General features: G+C 48.3%; 1 protein-coding gene across 1 annotated transcript in view; it reads left to right on the forward strand.

Annotated features, from left to right (window-relative positions):
• Positions 1–84: 84 nt before the first annotated feature.
• LOC135243374 (cytohesin-1-like) overlaps positions 85–15,854 on the forward strand; it is a 56,696-nt gene continuing 40,926 nt past the window's right edge. The window contains exon 1 of the mRNA XM_064315156.1: positions 85–539. Coding sequence (XP_064171226.1) covers positions 464–539 — 76 coding nt within the window. The 5' untranslated portion in view covers positions 85–463. The remainder of the gene's footprint in view (positions 540–15,854) is intronic.

Below are 15,854 nucleotides of genomic sequence, written 5' to 3' on the forward strand. Positions count from 1 at the left end.
TTACAGAGAGAGAGAGCATATTAGAGAGAGAGAGAGCGAGAGAGTGAGAGAGGGAGAGAGTACATAAGAGAGGAGTGAGAGGGAGAGAGAGAGCTCATAAGAGAGAGAGAGAGCATATTAGAGAGAGAGAGAGCATATTACAGAGAGAGAGCGAGAGAGTGAGAGAGGGAGAGAGTACATAACAGCGAGAGAGCGCTCTCTGGATTGAGAGCGAGGAGGAGAGCGCTGGGTGTGGAACGGCGCTCTTGGATTATACGGGAAGCACTGAGCGGAGGAGCCCAGCGCTGGACTGAGGGGGTCAGAGCCGGGGGGGGGAAGGGACCGGTCCATGGACTGGACACGCGGGCTCACAGGGCCTAGCGGACTCGGGGGGAAGGGACAGCGTCCTCCGGAAGTTCCTCTTCGAGCGCTCGCCGGCTGAACAGGGGGGAGGCCTCGGGCGATCGGGCGCCGCGCCGCGACCATGGGCACCGTCAGCGAGCTCTGCGTGTCCAGCTTCCAGGCGTTCCTGTGTCCCTCTGTGCCGGACACCGCCCCAGGTGACTCCCTGACCTCCTGGAAGCAAGGAGGCTTTGGCTTTCAGTTCGTGTGGGGTTACAGTGTGGGGGAGCGGTGCAGCATCGTGGCGAGGGGAACTGTGCTTGTGACTAAAAGGTCGTGGGTTCGATTCCCAGCTGCTGTACGGTAAACATCCAGCTCCGTAAATGGGCTGTGTTTAAAAATGCAATCCGAGTGAGTCGCCCTGGATAGCATGATGTACATCAGTTTGCGTCTGTTCTGAATGCCGTTGAGTTGAGTGGTAGATCTTGCCTGACGGGGCTGATTGGGAATGATTGGGATGTTTTGTAATGGGGGGGAAAAAGAGAGAGCGGGCGAGAGGGAAACATAACATCATGTCAGTGCTTTCCTGTTGCCTTGGCGATTTACTCTGCCTGGATCTGAGGGAGGCACTCACACACAGAGCCTTCAGGGTGCGTGTGTGTGTCTGTGTTCATCTGTGTGATCTCTGAGGATGTATGCGTTTGGGTTGTGTGTGTGTGTGTGTACTGTATACTGTGTGTGTGCCGTATAGTGTGTGTGGTACGTCTGTATGTGTATGTGTATGTACACTCCCGAGCAAAAAAAAAAAAAATGGGCCAAGCCCAAAATGGCAAAATATTAAGCTTTTAATGGTCTTAACAACAAATCATTGGTCAGAAAATTAGCAAGAATTAAACAAATGCACTCCTGAGACCTCCTGTGCCACAATTTGCTCATTTACTTTTGCTGCAGTGAACTGTTTGGGGGAAAAGCTAGAAACAGGGAAATTCACTTATACAGCTAATTTTCTGACTGATGATTTGTTGTTAAGATCATTAAAAGCTTAATATTTTGCCATTTTGGGCTTGGCCCATTTTTTTTTTTTTTTGCTCGGGAGTGTACGTATGCATGTACGTTTGGTGGTGTGTGTGGGAGGGTGTAGGCCTACATTCGGTTTGGTTATAGAGATGGAGGGATGAGAATGAGAGAGAATGGGAGTGGGGAAGTGTGAAATAAGCAGTATGACTGTTGGGTGAGCAGTGTGTCCCTTGGTGATTAGGTTAACGCGGTCAGCGTCTTACTGTATTTGCTGGTGTTCGTTTGCATGTATTTCTGTTTTCTGTACTCCCCTCCCCCAGAGGATGATGTGAAAGACGTTGTGAAAGTAAGAGATTTCCGTTTCTAAACCCGAAAGTCCCTGCTGACCCTGCTCTTTTCTCTGTTACGGCCCGTCTGCGGGCTTTTCCAAGAAACGCCAGCTCTCTCAGTACTGTGGAGCATGTCCTTCAGCACTGCAGGGCAGGGGAATGCTGCCGGTGCTGCTGCCGGTCCTGCTGCCGGTCTGCCGGCGTGGGGGGGTGGGGGGGGGGTGGAAGCGGAGGCCTGATGAGGCCTCATCACAGCGCTCGCCAGGAGGCAGCCGCCTGTCCGTCCGTCCATTCGTCCATCTGTCCGTCCATTCGTCGAGTCAGTCTCCTCGCCCTTAAGTCCTTGCCGCCTCTGATTTCTCTTCTCGCGTGCGTGTAGAAACGGGTGCTGTCCTCCTTATCTAAAGACGGTATTGATTGCCGCTCGACTCCTGATGACCCCCCCGCCCCTCCCCCCCCGGGTGCGGCAGTGTCTGCCACTCAGCCGCGTACTGTGGGTGGCGTTCGTCTAATTAACTTTTGATTGGACGGATGATGGATGTTAAACTTCCCTGCCTTCTCTGGAGAGCTGTCTGGGGCAGCAGGGACCGCCGTCCCTTTTGGTTATTGCTGGCATTTAGCAGGTATTTCTGAGCAGGTGTTTGAGTCCAGAGAGACTTGCACAACTGCACTTTTGACATAGTCTCCATTTATGCAGCTGTATATACAGTATATACTCTATGCTGAATCAATTCAGGTTAAATACCTCTTTAACCCTGGGAATTGAACCTACAACCTTTAGGTTATAAGCCCAAATCCCTACCCATTATACTAAACTGGGAGAGAGAGGCGGTTCTGTGTGCGGACGGCAGGGCCTCCTGGATCTGTGTCCGAGCCGCGGCGCTGCTAACGCCATTACCGGCTGGATTATAGCTTTTAGCCCCTGCTGATCCTCCTGGTAAAGAAAGCAGGGCTGGGTCTCTTTACTGGGGATCCCTCCCACGTAGAGAGCGCCCCCCACCCCCCGCATGAAATTAATTCATGCTTCACCTACAGACGCATCTTGAAGCGAAACCCACAGACACGTGCTAACATTCCACCCACAGACACGTACCGATGCTACACCAAGAGGCGCGGCAACATACACTACACAGACACCAGAACGGCCACGACGTCGTGACACCACGATGGCACACGCTGACATACACAGACACGACACGTCCTGAGTCATAGTGATGTTTCATACACTGACACTCTGTCCACGGACGCGCACCGTCAGTCCACCTACAGACGTGTAACACTCGCTGACACGGACTCGTTTACATCCGCGGGCCGCGTTTCCCTGTCCCTGCCTCCCGCGGGGTGTCTGATTTCCGTGCTCTTAGCGTTAGCGTTAGCCTGAGCAGTCATTTGCACCTCTGAGAACAAAGCAGCGGGGTTCTCTCCTTAACGGCGCGCGCGCGCGGATTAAAATGTCCTCCCCTCGCTCGGCTAATTTCAGTCTGAAAGGATCTGGGAGGACACATTGCTCCGGAGTGCTGCGGACCTTTCAGGGAGACTCATAATGTGGAAACCCTGTACTCATCTCCCTTTAGAATTACAGGAGGAACTTTTTGGAAGAAGAAGAAGAAGAAGAAAAAAAAAAAAAGGCTGACACCAACAAAAACGGGGAGATTGTAATTTGCGGCGTTCTAGATCCGACAAACACCCAGGGTGCTTTTGAGCTGCGTGACGCTGAGCAGAGGAGAGGAGGCTTATGGGAAAGCGTATGGTTTGGTTCTTTTGAGAATTGCAGCGCTGGACATTTTTAATGAGCGCTGTTGAGTGGCGGCGGAGGGTCAGTGACCCGCTCTTCACACACGCGGCCGCACCCGAGAACGTTCCGGAACTTTGCCGCTTATGGGTCATGTGTGAGCGAGCGCCATATTTGCTGTTTCGGTTGCTCCAGCAATTTTTGACAGCTCGAAGACCAACAACATTTCCAGAAATGTTCTGTTTTTAACATTAGTGTGAGCAACACCTTAGCATTGGAAAGCATCTTTGCTTCCGCGTTTCCCGTGGTTTTTCACATTGGCAGAGTCTTGGTCTGCGCCCCCCGGTGGTGTGGAGTGTCACTACATGATCAGTTTGAAGCCGCAATGAGTATGCACACGTTTGTATGCGGCGCCTTGTTTGGCTGCGGTTCGATTTCAGCTGAGTTTGCCTTCATATGGAGTATACACCCAGCTTTAGCCAACCGGCACCGTCATGTGTGAATGCTGCCAATCTGCTGAAATACTGGATAGTCCTTGGTTGTGTCAACAAGAAAGGCCGTTAGAATACGAAACAGTTTAATACACCAGCATTTCATGTTCTCTGTGTGAAAGCGGGTAGGGTGTTTGCTTTGCTGACATGGAGTTTTGGGTCACTGTGAGCCATCGGTATGCAGTCAGTCCGAAAGGAGAAGTAACGTGGTCATCTTGCTGAATAAACTGGTTTGTCCAACAAGGGGGATCAGAGGTCATAGAGAGATTGTAGGAATGATGTCCAAGCAGAATGGAGGGCCAAGTAAGAGATACTCAGTTCTATTTGTACTTTAAAGTCAGTGAACTGCTGATACAGGGAAATGATACTCTAACCTGCTTCATAGAGAGTTGAGTTGGTTTGGAAACCAGCGTACAAACCGCGGTCCTAAAATCTGCTCTCCTTCTCTTCCTAATGAGGGTTGTTTGTCCCTGTCCTGGGGTAGGCTGGTGGTCAAGGTTGTTACAGGTCAAGCAATGAGACGGGTGTTCACCCTTATCTGTGGGCGGTCCCCAGCTCCTGTCCAGAGCCAATGATTGTGCCTGCTTATATCTCTTATGACTGATAGCCCTGGGTAGTGGCCAGCTGCCTGGCTGCCATCTGATGTATCCTTGGAAACAAGCAGGGTTGTTTTGGTTTTATTGAATTTCTTTGACATGTTGTAATGTTTTCCGAACAGTTGATTTTGCTGAATATGTTGCAACAGTTTGAATGCATAACCTTGCTGAATGTGTTTGATCAGGATACGTGACCGTGCCATCAGCTGTGTGTGTGTGTGTGTGTGTGTGTGCGTGCATGCATATGTGTATTCACCTGTGTTAATATTTTCTTCCCTCTATACTGCTGGCAAGTGCTCATAGGTCAGAGATGACATGACATTTCATGACATTAAATTGCATTCCAGAATTTCTCTCTTATTCACAATTGCTTACACAGATTACATTTTTACATACAATCTGTTATTTAGAGATACAGCTGGATATTTACTGAAACAGTACAGTTTAAGAACCTTTCTCAAGGGTACAACAGCAGTGCCTTTTCTAGGATTGGAACCCACAACCTTCAACAAGCTCAGTTCCCTACCCAGTGTGCTACCCTGCCTCTCCACTGGCTAATCAAACACTGGTTTTGGTTTCTTTGTTAACTCCACTATTACTGGTAAGGTCTCATCGCTCTAGAGCATCAGAGCTATGTGTCATGTGATTAGGCAGTGTCCAATCACAGGACTGGACCACACTGTGGTCTCCAGTCTTAGGTAAGAAGCAGAAACACAAGCAGGAACAACCCATCCTGAACAACGTGACGTGTTTGGGTTGATTTTGGGTCTGCTGCTGGGCTTTTGGTTTTGATTTTAATCCGGCTGAGAGCGCAGTGGCTCTTACACAACCCTGTGCACTTGCTAACAGCGGGAGCTGCAGTGTATAGTTAACGAAACCTGCTTCCACGTTTCAGGTGTGGCCAGTGGATACCTTTTTATTGCTTGTCCAACTGCCAACTAAATTGACGTGATGCGTTCTGCACGACCGTAGAGTCTTAGCACTGCACTGCAGCACATCCCGGCTCTTTCTGGGTGAACCCTCTCTTATACGAACCCTTCCTCTCTTACCCCCGTGGAGTGTTGTGTGAACGAGGCAGAGCTGTGCTGCTGTGGCCTGCAGGAGCGTGCCGAGCCCGAGCGCGGTCTCTAATCTCTGGGCTCTTTCACCGTCCCTGCCGCAGCGAATCGAGGATCACCTTGTGTTTCAGCGTTTGAAATTATTCATACATTAAGCGACTCCTCTCAGCGAGGGCTTTGACCTCGTCCTAATCGCACGGGCCAGCCGTGCCGGTGCTCCGAACGCCTCCAAACTGGGGCTGCAGATAACCGCGTAAAGCGGGGTTGTGGTGGGGGGGGTGGGGGACAGATTTTTCGAGATGGACTGGCTCAGTCTGCTGGATGCTTCAAAGTGAGGGGACATTTTGTAGTCCGAGAGGCAGGTCTGTGAATCTGTAATCTCGTAGTTCTGAAGCCTCCCCTGTCAGCCTGCCCGCGCTGGTTTTCTCTGTGCTTCTCCTGTTTTTTAAACGGAAATAAGAAAACAGCATGGGGGCGCTGGCTGTTGGGCCGAGTGGAAAGAGGGTGTTTCAGTTCCATGCAGCGAAAAAAAAAAGGACGTCCTGGAGTTGTAAAAGACCAATTCTTTAAAAATTGAGACTTGTGCTTGACAAGGTCACAGTGTCCTTTTCTCAAACGGCTAAAAGCAGCCACCTGAACATTCAGACTCCCAAGTTACTGTCACTCATTTGAACCCCACCCCCCTTTTTAGACATTATCAACATCAGTTTTTTGACTAAATAGGAAAGTTAGATCCATGAATGTAGAACTGAGGCAAATAATTTAGTTGGATCACTTCATATTAAATCATTTTCTTTCATGCCATGAATATTTCAAATTGGGTAGTGATGGAGAATAGCATAATAAAAATAATAATAATGAAACCAGGCAAGCATTGTGCACATAGAATGGCATAGCCTAGATAGCAATGATGCTTTCGATCTTTGACCATCAAAGGCATTAAGAACGATGGGGCTGAAAGGTTTGTCCTCTTAAAGGATTTCTTGGCATGGCAGACAAGATGCTCAACTCACTGACACAAAGCAGAGGTCTTCGGTTCCTCTTGACAGTAAGCAGCTGGTCCAGTGAAGAGCACTGCCAAGGGAGAATCTTACCTCACTTTCTCCAACTTTAAATGCCAAACCGATGGCTGTTGACCATTGTTAGGGTACTGTAGTGATTCTGTAGACTAACCAGATGGCCAGCTCCACATTCTTGACATTGGAAGTTCTGTGTCTTTATCTTTAAAACGGACGCATTCTGAAATTGTATGCATCTGCAGCTTAATGAATGTTTAGCAGAGGGTGTGGTCAAGGATAGTGCCACTGGCAAAGGAGGTTTTGTCTTTTTGGCTTGCCCCTTCATGAATAAATCCATAAATTACAAAATAGGACCAAAAATTCCTCCTACCAACCCAAATCTTCTGGACTGAGCCAGTAAAGAGGAGAGGAGGAAGGCTTGAGATGGCCATCTGCTTAATCTAGAGAACCTTTAGGGTGCTGATATGCAGGGGTGGGGATATGAGCACCTTAGGTGCACATCCATGTCTTGTCCTCTTGCAATCTTCGCTTCAGCGCTGCGTTGGAATTCTGATGACGCGCGCGACTCCGCCCCCTCGCCGCCGCGGGTTCCGGAAGCTCGCGCCAGAGGAAGGCGTTCCGCAGGGCGTGCCCGGCGTCCCAGACAGCCGGCTCGGACACGTCGGGGGAGTCCTGCTTCGTGTGTTAGTTCAGACAGAGAGACCGGCTTCGGCAGGGACTGTGGCGGTGGATTGTGACGGTGGAGAGTTTCGAGTCAACCGACCTCCGGTTGCAAATCCAGGTCGTCGATGCGGTGCACCGTCTGCATTTGGATTAAGGCTGCCTGTCCTGTCCCCATTTTTCTGGCTGTCGTTTTTTTTTTTTTCATTTGATATCACAATATAACATTACAAACGATAATACCATAAGTGCAGAAAAATGCAGAAATAAGTACATAAACCCATGAGTGTACTGTTTCCAATGTCTTTCTGTAGCTACAGTTAAGACCTGTGATGGCCAGATTATTTCGGTAATCATTTGTTTAGCCGGAAAAGAGAAAACGTTGCTTTGACCCAATTAGATGCGATGGAAAAATGCATTATTGTAACTGATTATTGGAAAGTGGAATAGTGATATTATAATGCCAGTGCCAGACTGATTCCTTTTTTTTTAAGGCTCAGGATAGGCAAGGCAGGAACATCGTTAGCGATCTGCTTCTACAGACCTTCTGTGTCTGTCACTGTAAAAGACAGGAACCAGTGTTCTTGTGCAATAAGGAAACCACTCAATACTTTGCTGTTGTGCTGGGGGTGGAGAGGGGGAGTGGGTGGAGGGGGAGGGGGGGGTCACAGGAGCTCTGCAATACAAATTGCATTGAAGTGATTCAGCCACCTACGGAACTGCACTGACGTGCTGAAAGCGTCCCCCCTGACTGTGTAACAAGCTGCGAGGTGGGTTCAGACAAAGAAAAGAGAGGAAGGAGAGAGAGAAAGGGATAAACTCATGATGATTAAAAAGTTGCTTTTGTGCGACCCCACGTGCCCTTTGGGTTATTTTACCTGCGCCTCTCTTTTCATCTGTTCAGGGCCCAGCTGGTGCAGTAGCGTTAGTGTTAGCACTAGCGCGTAAAGCAGGTAGCAGAGTGTGTGTCAGAGACGGTGACCCTTCCAGTCCCTTAAGCTGATTAATTGTCCCTGGAGATAAGTACCGGGGCAGTGGGTCCAAATGTGGATTACCCTGCTGAACCCCTCCCACCCTTACACACACACACACGCACGCACAGCCTGCCCTGAGATATTACGAGATCACAGGATTACCATCGGAAGGCTTTTTGGAAGAGAGTGACTGCCCTTAAGATTCTGTCATCCCTTCAATGGTCCTTAAGACTGTCGAGACTTTAATGGCTGGAAATGAAGTATCTCTTTGTTGTGTACCTGTTTAAACCGGGCCTCTTTTGCTTTTCTCTAAGGACTATCATGCATGTTGTTATTAATGGCACTCAGTCGATGCCATTTATTTTGGAGGTTGAGCTTTGCAAGGATTTCACCGTTCACAAATGCAACATTGGAAATGCCACGAGCAAGAATACTAGCTCAGTAGGCTTAACAAGTGTTTACAAAATTAAGGACAGGTATTCAAGAGAGGCATAGCAGGTTTGACCAGAGAACGCTCAACCAAAGGCATAAGCGGTGATTATTTTTCTGTTCCAAGAGTAATGCAAAAAGGCCTGTCTTAAATTTCCTTTGTGGACAGCACCACCTGGTGGACAGTATTTGTTATTTTAATCGTGGTTGTTGATTAGCAATGTGTCAAGGTTGGCGAATGTACCGGGGGCACCTGTGCTCTTTTTGGTCAGGCATCTTCACTTTCCCCTGTCTGTAGTTGGGTGCTTGTAGGTTCTCTCTAAGGTAGGGTGAGGATTAGCAGTGTGTGTGTGTGTGTGTGTGTGTGTACACCTGCTGTTTTATGCATTTTACAGAGTGTGTTTTCCGATCTCTGCCACTGAAACTAAAGCTTTACATCATTTTGTAAACGCAGGAGCCTGGAGCACCAATCTCCATCGCCATGACGACCAGATTGCTCTAAGCACAGATTGCAACCTATATAAGTCTCTCTCTCCTTCTCTCCCCCGTCTCTCTCTCTCCTTCTCGCCCCCCTCTCTCTGTCCTTCACCCCCCCTCCCTGGGGCCGCAAGCGGCCACGCTGAACTCACGCAGGATCGTAGGTAGAGCCCTGCCCGCCGGATTCACACCTGCAGCCCCTTGATCCGCGCTGCTGCCGGGGGCCGGTTGCGTCACACTCCTCGCTCTTCATCTGGAGAGCAGCGCGGCGGCGTGACTGGCGCGCGGGGGCGGGATTGCGGGGTCCGGGCCGCGGGCCGGTTAAGGCTGACCGATGGGCCGGCGCGGCGGAGGCGGGTGATTCTGGGTAAATGAAGATGTGTGAGGCTGTTTGTGACGCGGCTCCCTCTCTCCCCGGGTCCTGCAGATCGCATTACCGGCGGGCGAGAATCAGGTTATTATTCACATTACTCTTCCTGAGCTGGCCTGCGTCCCCATCTGCAGCTCCGCCTGGTCGCTCCTCCTCCTCCTCCTCTTCCTCTTAAGGGTGACTGCCACATCTCCCTCCCTCCCTCTCTCCATCCCCCACTTTCTGTCTCGCACTTCCTCTCCTCCTTTCTCTTTCGCTTTTCCTCTCCTCCTTTCTCTTTCTCTCTCGCTCTCCCTCTCTCCCTCCTTTTCCCCCTCGCTTTCACTCTCTCTCCTGCTCTCCCTTTCCCGTTCTTTTTCCCTCCCCCTCCCTCTCCCCTTCTCTTTCAATCTCTCTTGCTGTCCCTCCCTTTCTTGCTGACTTTCTCCCTCCCTCTTTCTCATTTCTTTCCGTCTTTCTTTCTCTCCGTCGCCATCTTCTTCTTTACTCCGTCTCTTTCTTTCTACTTGATGTTACTTATGTCTGCTGCTGGTGGTCATGGTTTTGAGTCCTGGGTTTGTGGTGTTGGTGACCCAGCACGACAAACGTGTTAAGGACAGTGTGCTATGATACATGACTCTGCTCGCAGTGTAAGTAAGGTCAGCTTGAATGATGCCATAAACACAGATGCCTTAAGGACCCTTCCACAGCTGAAATAACATTTTTTGGTCGACATCCACGCCCTGATTAAATTTGTCCTGTCTCCGTTCTTTGTTTTCAGAACAACTAAAGCTCGACAAACAAATTTATGTGGTTTTGTCATTTTTTGGATTGCGTCGACACCCTGAGGCACATTGCAAATGTATTACTCTGAAAATCAAATTAATGATTGCACTACCACAGATGGCCAATAGAGGTCAGGTCAACCACACAGGAACTCAGGGCAGTACGAAGACCTGCAGTGTAAAAACCACAGGAAAATTGTGCTGCTGTTTTGTTTTTGTTTTTTATCAAAGTGATTTTTGCAAACTGTTAGTGAGATGCCGCAGTTCTATCTTGCATTGAAGAGTTGTGGTTTAGCAGCACGTGTCTGTGGCTATCAAATGCACGTGACAAATAACATTACACAAAATGACTTTGCCTGACAGGTGTCTTATTACAGTACATTTTTACCTGAGCATGTGTAAACCATCCATACCCTGCAATTTGCATGTTATCAACTGAAAATGTAATGAAATGTTAATGAAAGAAGTTCAGGTGATGTGCATCTATTGAGAGTAATATGGCAGAGCACCACCTGAAGTTTAGTCCTATAATTTCTCGCCAAATAGTTTGCCTAGCTTTTATATCAGAATAATATTTATTTAGAGGAATCTGACTTCACCTTCTGACGTATTTGTCATATGCTTTAACAGGCTTAACCAAAATCCTCTGTGCGTAAGCAAACAGTTTGAATTGCCTTGTAAGCCCCTGAGCATCTCTGTGCAGCTGCCTGAAAGGGAGACCAGAACTTAAAACCCCAAAGTCACTGAGCGGTACATAAACAAGGCCACCTGAGCACGCTGTGTAAACAGCTGCCCTGTCTTCTTTTTCTTCCAAGGAATTCCAGCCTTCCCCCTTGTTTTCGTGCCTGTGATAGTTACCGTGGCGTCACCGGTGCCTGCGCACGGGGGACACTGCAGCTGCAGTGTGCGCTCTTCTGATGCGCCCGGCTGCAAACCAGCGATTGCACCTTGCACTCCGCATAGCGCACCGTGTGAGCGCTAGTGCTTACTGGAGCTCACACGTACCGCGCCCTCGCGGCGCACACTGCCGTTGGCTAAATAAACAGGAGCCCGAGGAGCCCCATCACAGTTGGTGAATGACACAGTCCAGGGCTCCACCATGTGACTATGGGGCCCAGCGCGGGCTCGTGGTGCACGCCTTCACTGACCCAAGCCTCTGTTCTCGCAGTGTCCTGCAGCTTGGCTTCGCTGAGCACGCTCAGAGGTTTAGATGGATCCAGTGCCTCTGTCGCAAACGGCAATACCAGGTTCGGCGGGGCTGAGGGGCGGGCGAAGCTTCAGCCGCTGCAGCGCCATGCGTCTCTGAAGCCCAGGCAAACACCAGCTTCAGCTGCCAGCCCACAGTCCCCGTGCGTTTTATCACTGCGGCTCCACCGGCAGTAAGCAGCCTGTTTCCAGGGAGACCGGTTTCTAAACTAATGCTGGAGAGGAGCCTGTATATTCTTTTTCCATCTCTGTGCCATCTCTCTCTCTCTCTCACTGTCGCTCCTTTGTTCTCTTCCTCTCTCTTTCAGTTCCCCTGCCACTTTCTCGGCATCCCCTTTTCTTCAGGTTCCTCTGACTCGTTCCCCCTCTGCCTGTCTTCCTCTCTCATTCCCTCTGTCGCTCTCACTTGGTTGCTGACTCATTATATTGTTCCCAGAGAAGCACAGCTGTGTTTCTTGATTCACTGTGTGTGTGTGCGTGTGCGTGTGTGTGTGCGTGTGTGCGCACGTGCATATTGAAGCTGCAGCATCAGAGTAACACATTCTGTGAGAGACACACATACACAAACACCTGGTCTGTGTCCCAGGATATTGCCAGTCTAGCTGCAGATATAAGTGTGTTATACATATACATAAAAACATCAAGAGTGTGTTCCTTTTCCAGCTGAGATAAGGTGACATAAGGTTTGGACAGCTAACGTCACAGTCTTGTTTTTGCATTTTAGACAGTCCCTTTGTACCAGTTCGTCATGGCGATTCACACATGTTAATGGAAAACTGAAATCAATCTATACCAAGCTGAAGAGGGCAAAGGGGCAGAGGCCAAACAGAAATGGGTAGGCTCCATAGCCACACCCAGGGCCACGCCCTTCTTTGTGAGCCCGCTCGGGGGAAACCATCGCAGTTTTGGTCAACCCCCCTCACTGCCCTTTTGGAGTGTATGGGACTGGATTTGTGCTGACCTGCTGATGTAGCTTTGGCAGGACCAGGGTGGCGACACTGTGTTATTCAGGGGAACAAAGGCCCACAAGATGCCAGATTACCCATGATGCCTGTGTGCTCTCAGTCCTAATCTGCTGCCTGATCTGTTATGCAACGAACAATTCTACATTTGTAAATGCACCATCTGAAGTGTGTGTGTGTGTGCGCGCGTGCGTGTGTGTGTGTGCGTGCACATGTCTTGCCCCAACAGTATGTCCAGACAAAGGCATTGAATTGTTGCAGTAAGAATCTCGATAATGAGCTTATTGCATGACTTACTGTATCTTTACGTTGAGACGGCTCATTATTTAGGCTGCCATTTTACACTTTACAGTGTTTTGAAGGCGGCCCCCAGGTGCTAACCGTGCCCCCGCCTTTCTGTTAGGTGGCTTTCTCAGGCGTCGTTTGCACTCACACTTCCTGGTTCCTGCCTCGGGTTCCCTCATTAGCCTGTCTGATTTGGACAGTACTGTACCTCCCACATGTCCCAAGATGCAGTGTGAGCGAGGTCTCGAGGAACAATGCAAGGAAGAACCACGATCCACAAATAGCCCCGCTCGCTTTTTTTTTTTTGGCAGTGTGAAAATAAAACGGCCCTCCCTTTGCGCTGAAAGGTGAGCGGTGGAGTCGGTTTTCTCTGGTTGAGTTCTCGGTCACGTCGCTGGGCCTCCGAGGCAGAGCTGTGCCAGCGCACCGAACCCCCTGCTTTCACTGTTTGCCGAAATTGTCCTTAATTAGTCCTAAACTGTGGCGCGGTAATGGCGGTACAATGCGAGCCATTTATCACTTTTCTTGCAATTTCTGTTCATCACAGTGTAGGACGTGTCTGATTTGCGGCTATTTTTGGGTGGAGCTGTTGGGGGAAAAATCAGTGTAACTAAGGAGATTTGCTGTGCAGTAAACTGGTAGAGGTGGAAACAGGTGGCGCTGTGCTCACACAAAATTGCTGCGATGTTATTGTGACGCGCACGTTGTCTTATTTAGGGAAGCGGCCATCTTGCTGGTGGCTGACAGGCTAATAACTTGCTGCTGGTGTGAAGCTTCTGTTTCCTGCGTGTGGTCTGGAATCACTGCAGAACTACTACAAGAAAAACAATCTCCCATTTATTTTTCTTTTGGGATGTGCAATCAGGAATAGAGTGTGAACAATAAGGAAAGAGGATGGGGAAAAGAGAAAAGTAGAATGTTTAACTGGCAAAACAAAAACAATCTCTCCCATAATCTAACTGAATGGCCTGTGAATCAAGTAGTATCTCATCTCATTTTTCGTGTGAATGTCAATTCAAGTAAAAAAATTTTTTTTTTTTGGCTTGAAACATTAATGTTTTCTTATGCTAATCTGCAGTATAATGAAACATCAGAACAAAATCATGCCAGTTCTTTCAGGGCGTGTTTGAAGTTTGATTCAGCTGGCTAGATTTGTAACAGACAGACAGACACACACACACACACACACGATACAGAGCTTCTTGCTCTCATCTTGTTTTAAAGTGTGTAAAGTCTGCTCTTCAGCTTAGACTGCGCTGTCACTTCAGCAGCTGTGCAGTAGAGGGTTGCTGACAGCAGCTGTGTGGCTCGTTATAGCTGATGGTACGAGCAATGGCTGCACAGTACAACATTTTCCTTTGCCAGAAAACAGCGCATGGAAGGAGGTCGTGTAAAATGAGATTTGACCACAGATTTAGCCATATTTCCCATGGGAATATTTCCGGCACATAGACGCAAGTCTTTAAAAATAAAAAAAAGACACAACACACTGTCCTCTTAATAAATGCACATACAATTTAAATACTATTTGGAGAAGAATGTAACCAAATTAACATCTAGTTCACACCACGGAATGCAGCACTCTTTCTAATGTCCCTCATTGTGCAGAACAGGGGTGTGTTTTGTGTTGGAACGGACAAGCCTTCCCTTTATGCTGTACGGGGACGCATTAAGTGCATGATATGTGCGCACATTTACTCATCCTGAAGCAAGCAGCAGTGAATGAAGCCTTTATGTGTGTCACATGTACGGAGAGTGCAGCGTCACCAATTTCTGCCTGCAAAACGCGGCGCGAGGTCTCCGCAACCCGACCGAAAATTGTGCGGTACGGTCCGTCGCGATTTCCTTGTACTCGCGCGGGTCGAGCTGTTGAACCGTGAACTAAACATACAAAGATCGGTTGAGCCCAGAGATCGGTTGAGACTTTGAAGGCAGTTGTCGCCAAGCAGGGCCGCCCGTGCGGCGCTTCAGAGGAACATTAGAGGCGACAGACGGAGGCAGCTGGAGGTTTGCCGCCCCGCTGTGTCACTCCCTCCTTCCCCTCGCCTCCCTACTACCCGGACAGCATTCCTACTTGTCCATAAAGGAACTGGTTTTACCTGCAGACGTGCGAGGACACATGCAGTACAGTACGTGTGCTTACGGTGTATTAAAAACAACCCAGTACAGTGTGTATATATATACAGTGCAGGCCAAAAGTGTTAGGCCACTTGCTGCGGTTTTTAAAAAATAAAAAAAAGTGAAGCGGTAGTGAAGAATTCAGTTAATACACTAAATGTGTATTTATTGAATAACAAACCAAAATATTAACTTTTTTTTTCAATTTCTACTTACAATAACACAAAAACATGAGTTTAACTTAAAAATGACCTTAGACACAAGTTTCCTCAAAATAGCCTCCATCGGCTTTAATTACAATTAAACAAATTATTGGAAGTCTATCCAATCATTTTGCAAATGGGGGATGCTATGTAAAGGTTGTGTAAGTCACTCTGGATAAGAGTGTCTCCTAAATTCCTGTAATGTAATGTAATGGATGGGGGGAGGTGAGGGGGTAGTTAAATTGACTGAAATAATATCTACTTTAAGTTTAAAAAAACAAATAAACAACAGAGCCTAATACCATTGGCCTGTAGTGTAAAAAAAGTAAAATAGGCTCTAAAGTGGCAAGAACTAGCTATGGCAAAGAAGGTGTTAGGCTTAGATGTGCTGAGCTAAGTCAACATATTGTGGGAAGATTATTCTCCAGGAGAAATTGCAAAGAAGCTTAAGATTCAGTACACTCTCAGGGAGGTCCCGCTGATGAGCAGTAATGTTAACAGGAGAAGACCAGGATGCTCAAGAGACAGTAGACAAATATCTTATGGTGTCTAGGAAAATAAGCCGTTGTAAAATTGCGCCACATCTCCAGGAAGGGCTCAGTGCAGCTGGAGAGAAACCAGCTCCCCCGACTGCAGTGAAACAGCAACTATGATCTGCTGGTCTATGATGTGAGGCTATTTCGAGGAAAGCCATGTCTAAGATTACTTTTAAGTAAAAGTCATCTTTTTGTGTTATCGTTGGTAGAAATTGAAAAATAAAATGTTTGTACTTTGCTTTATAATTCAATAAATGTACATATATTAACTGAATTCTTCTGTAACTAAAGTTTTTTTTTTTAAGCC

Source organism: Anguilla rostrata, chromosome 17 (assembly GCF_018555375.3).
Source record: "Anguilla rostrata isolate EN2019 chromosome 17, ASM1855537v3, whole genome shotgun sequence".
NCBI classification, from domain to species: Eukaryota; Metazoa; Chordata; class Actinopteri; order Anguilliformes; family Anguillidae; genus Anguilla; species Anguilla rostrata.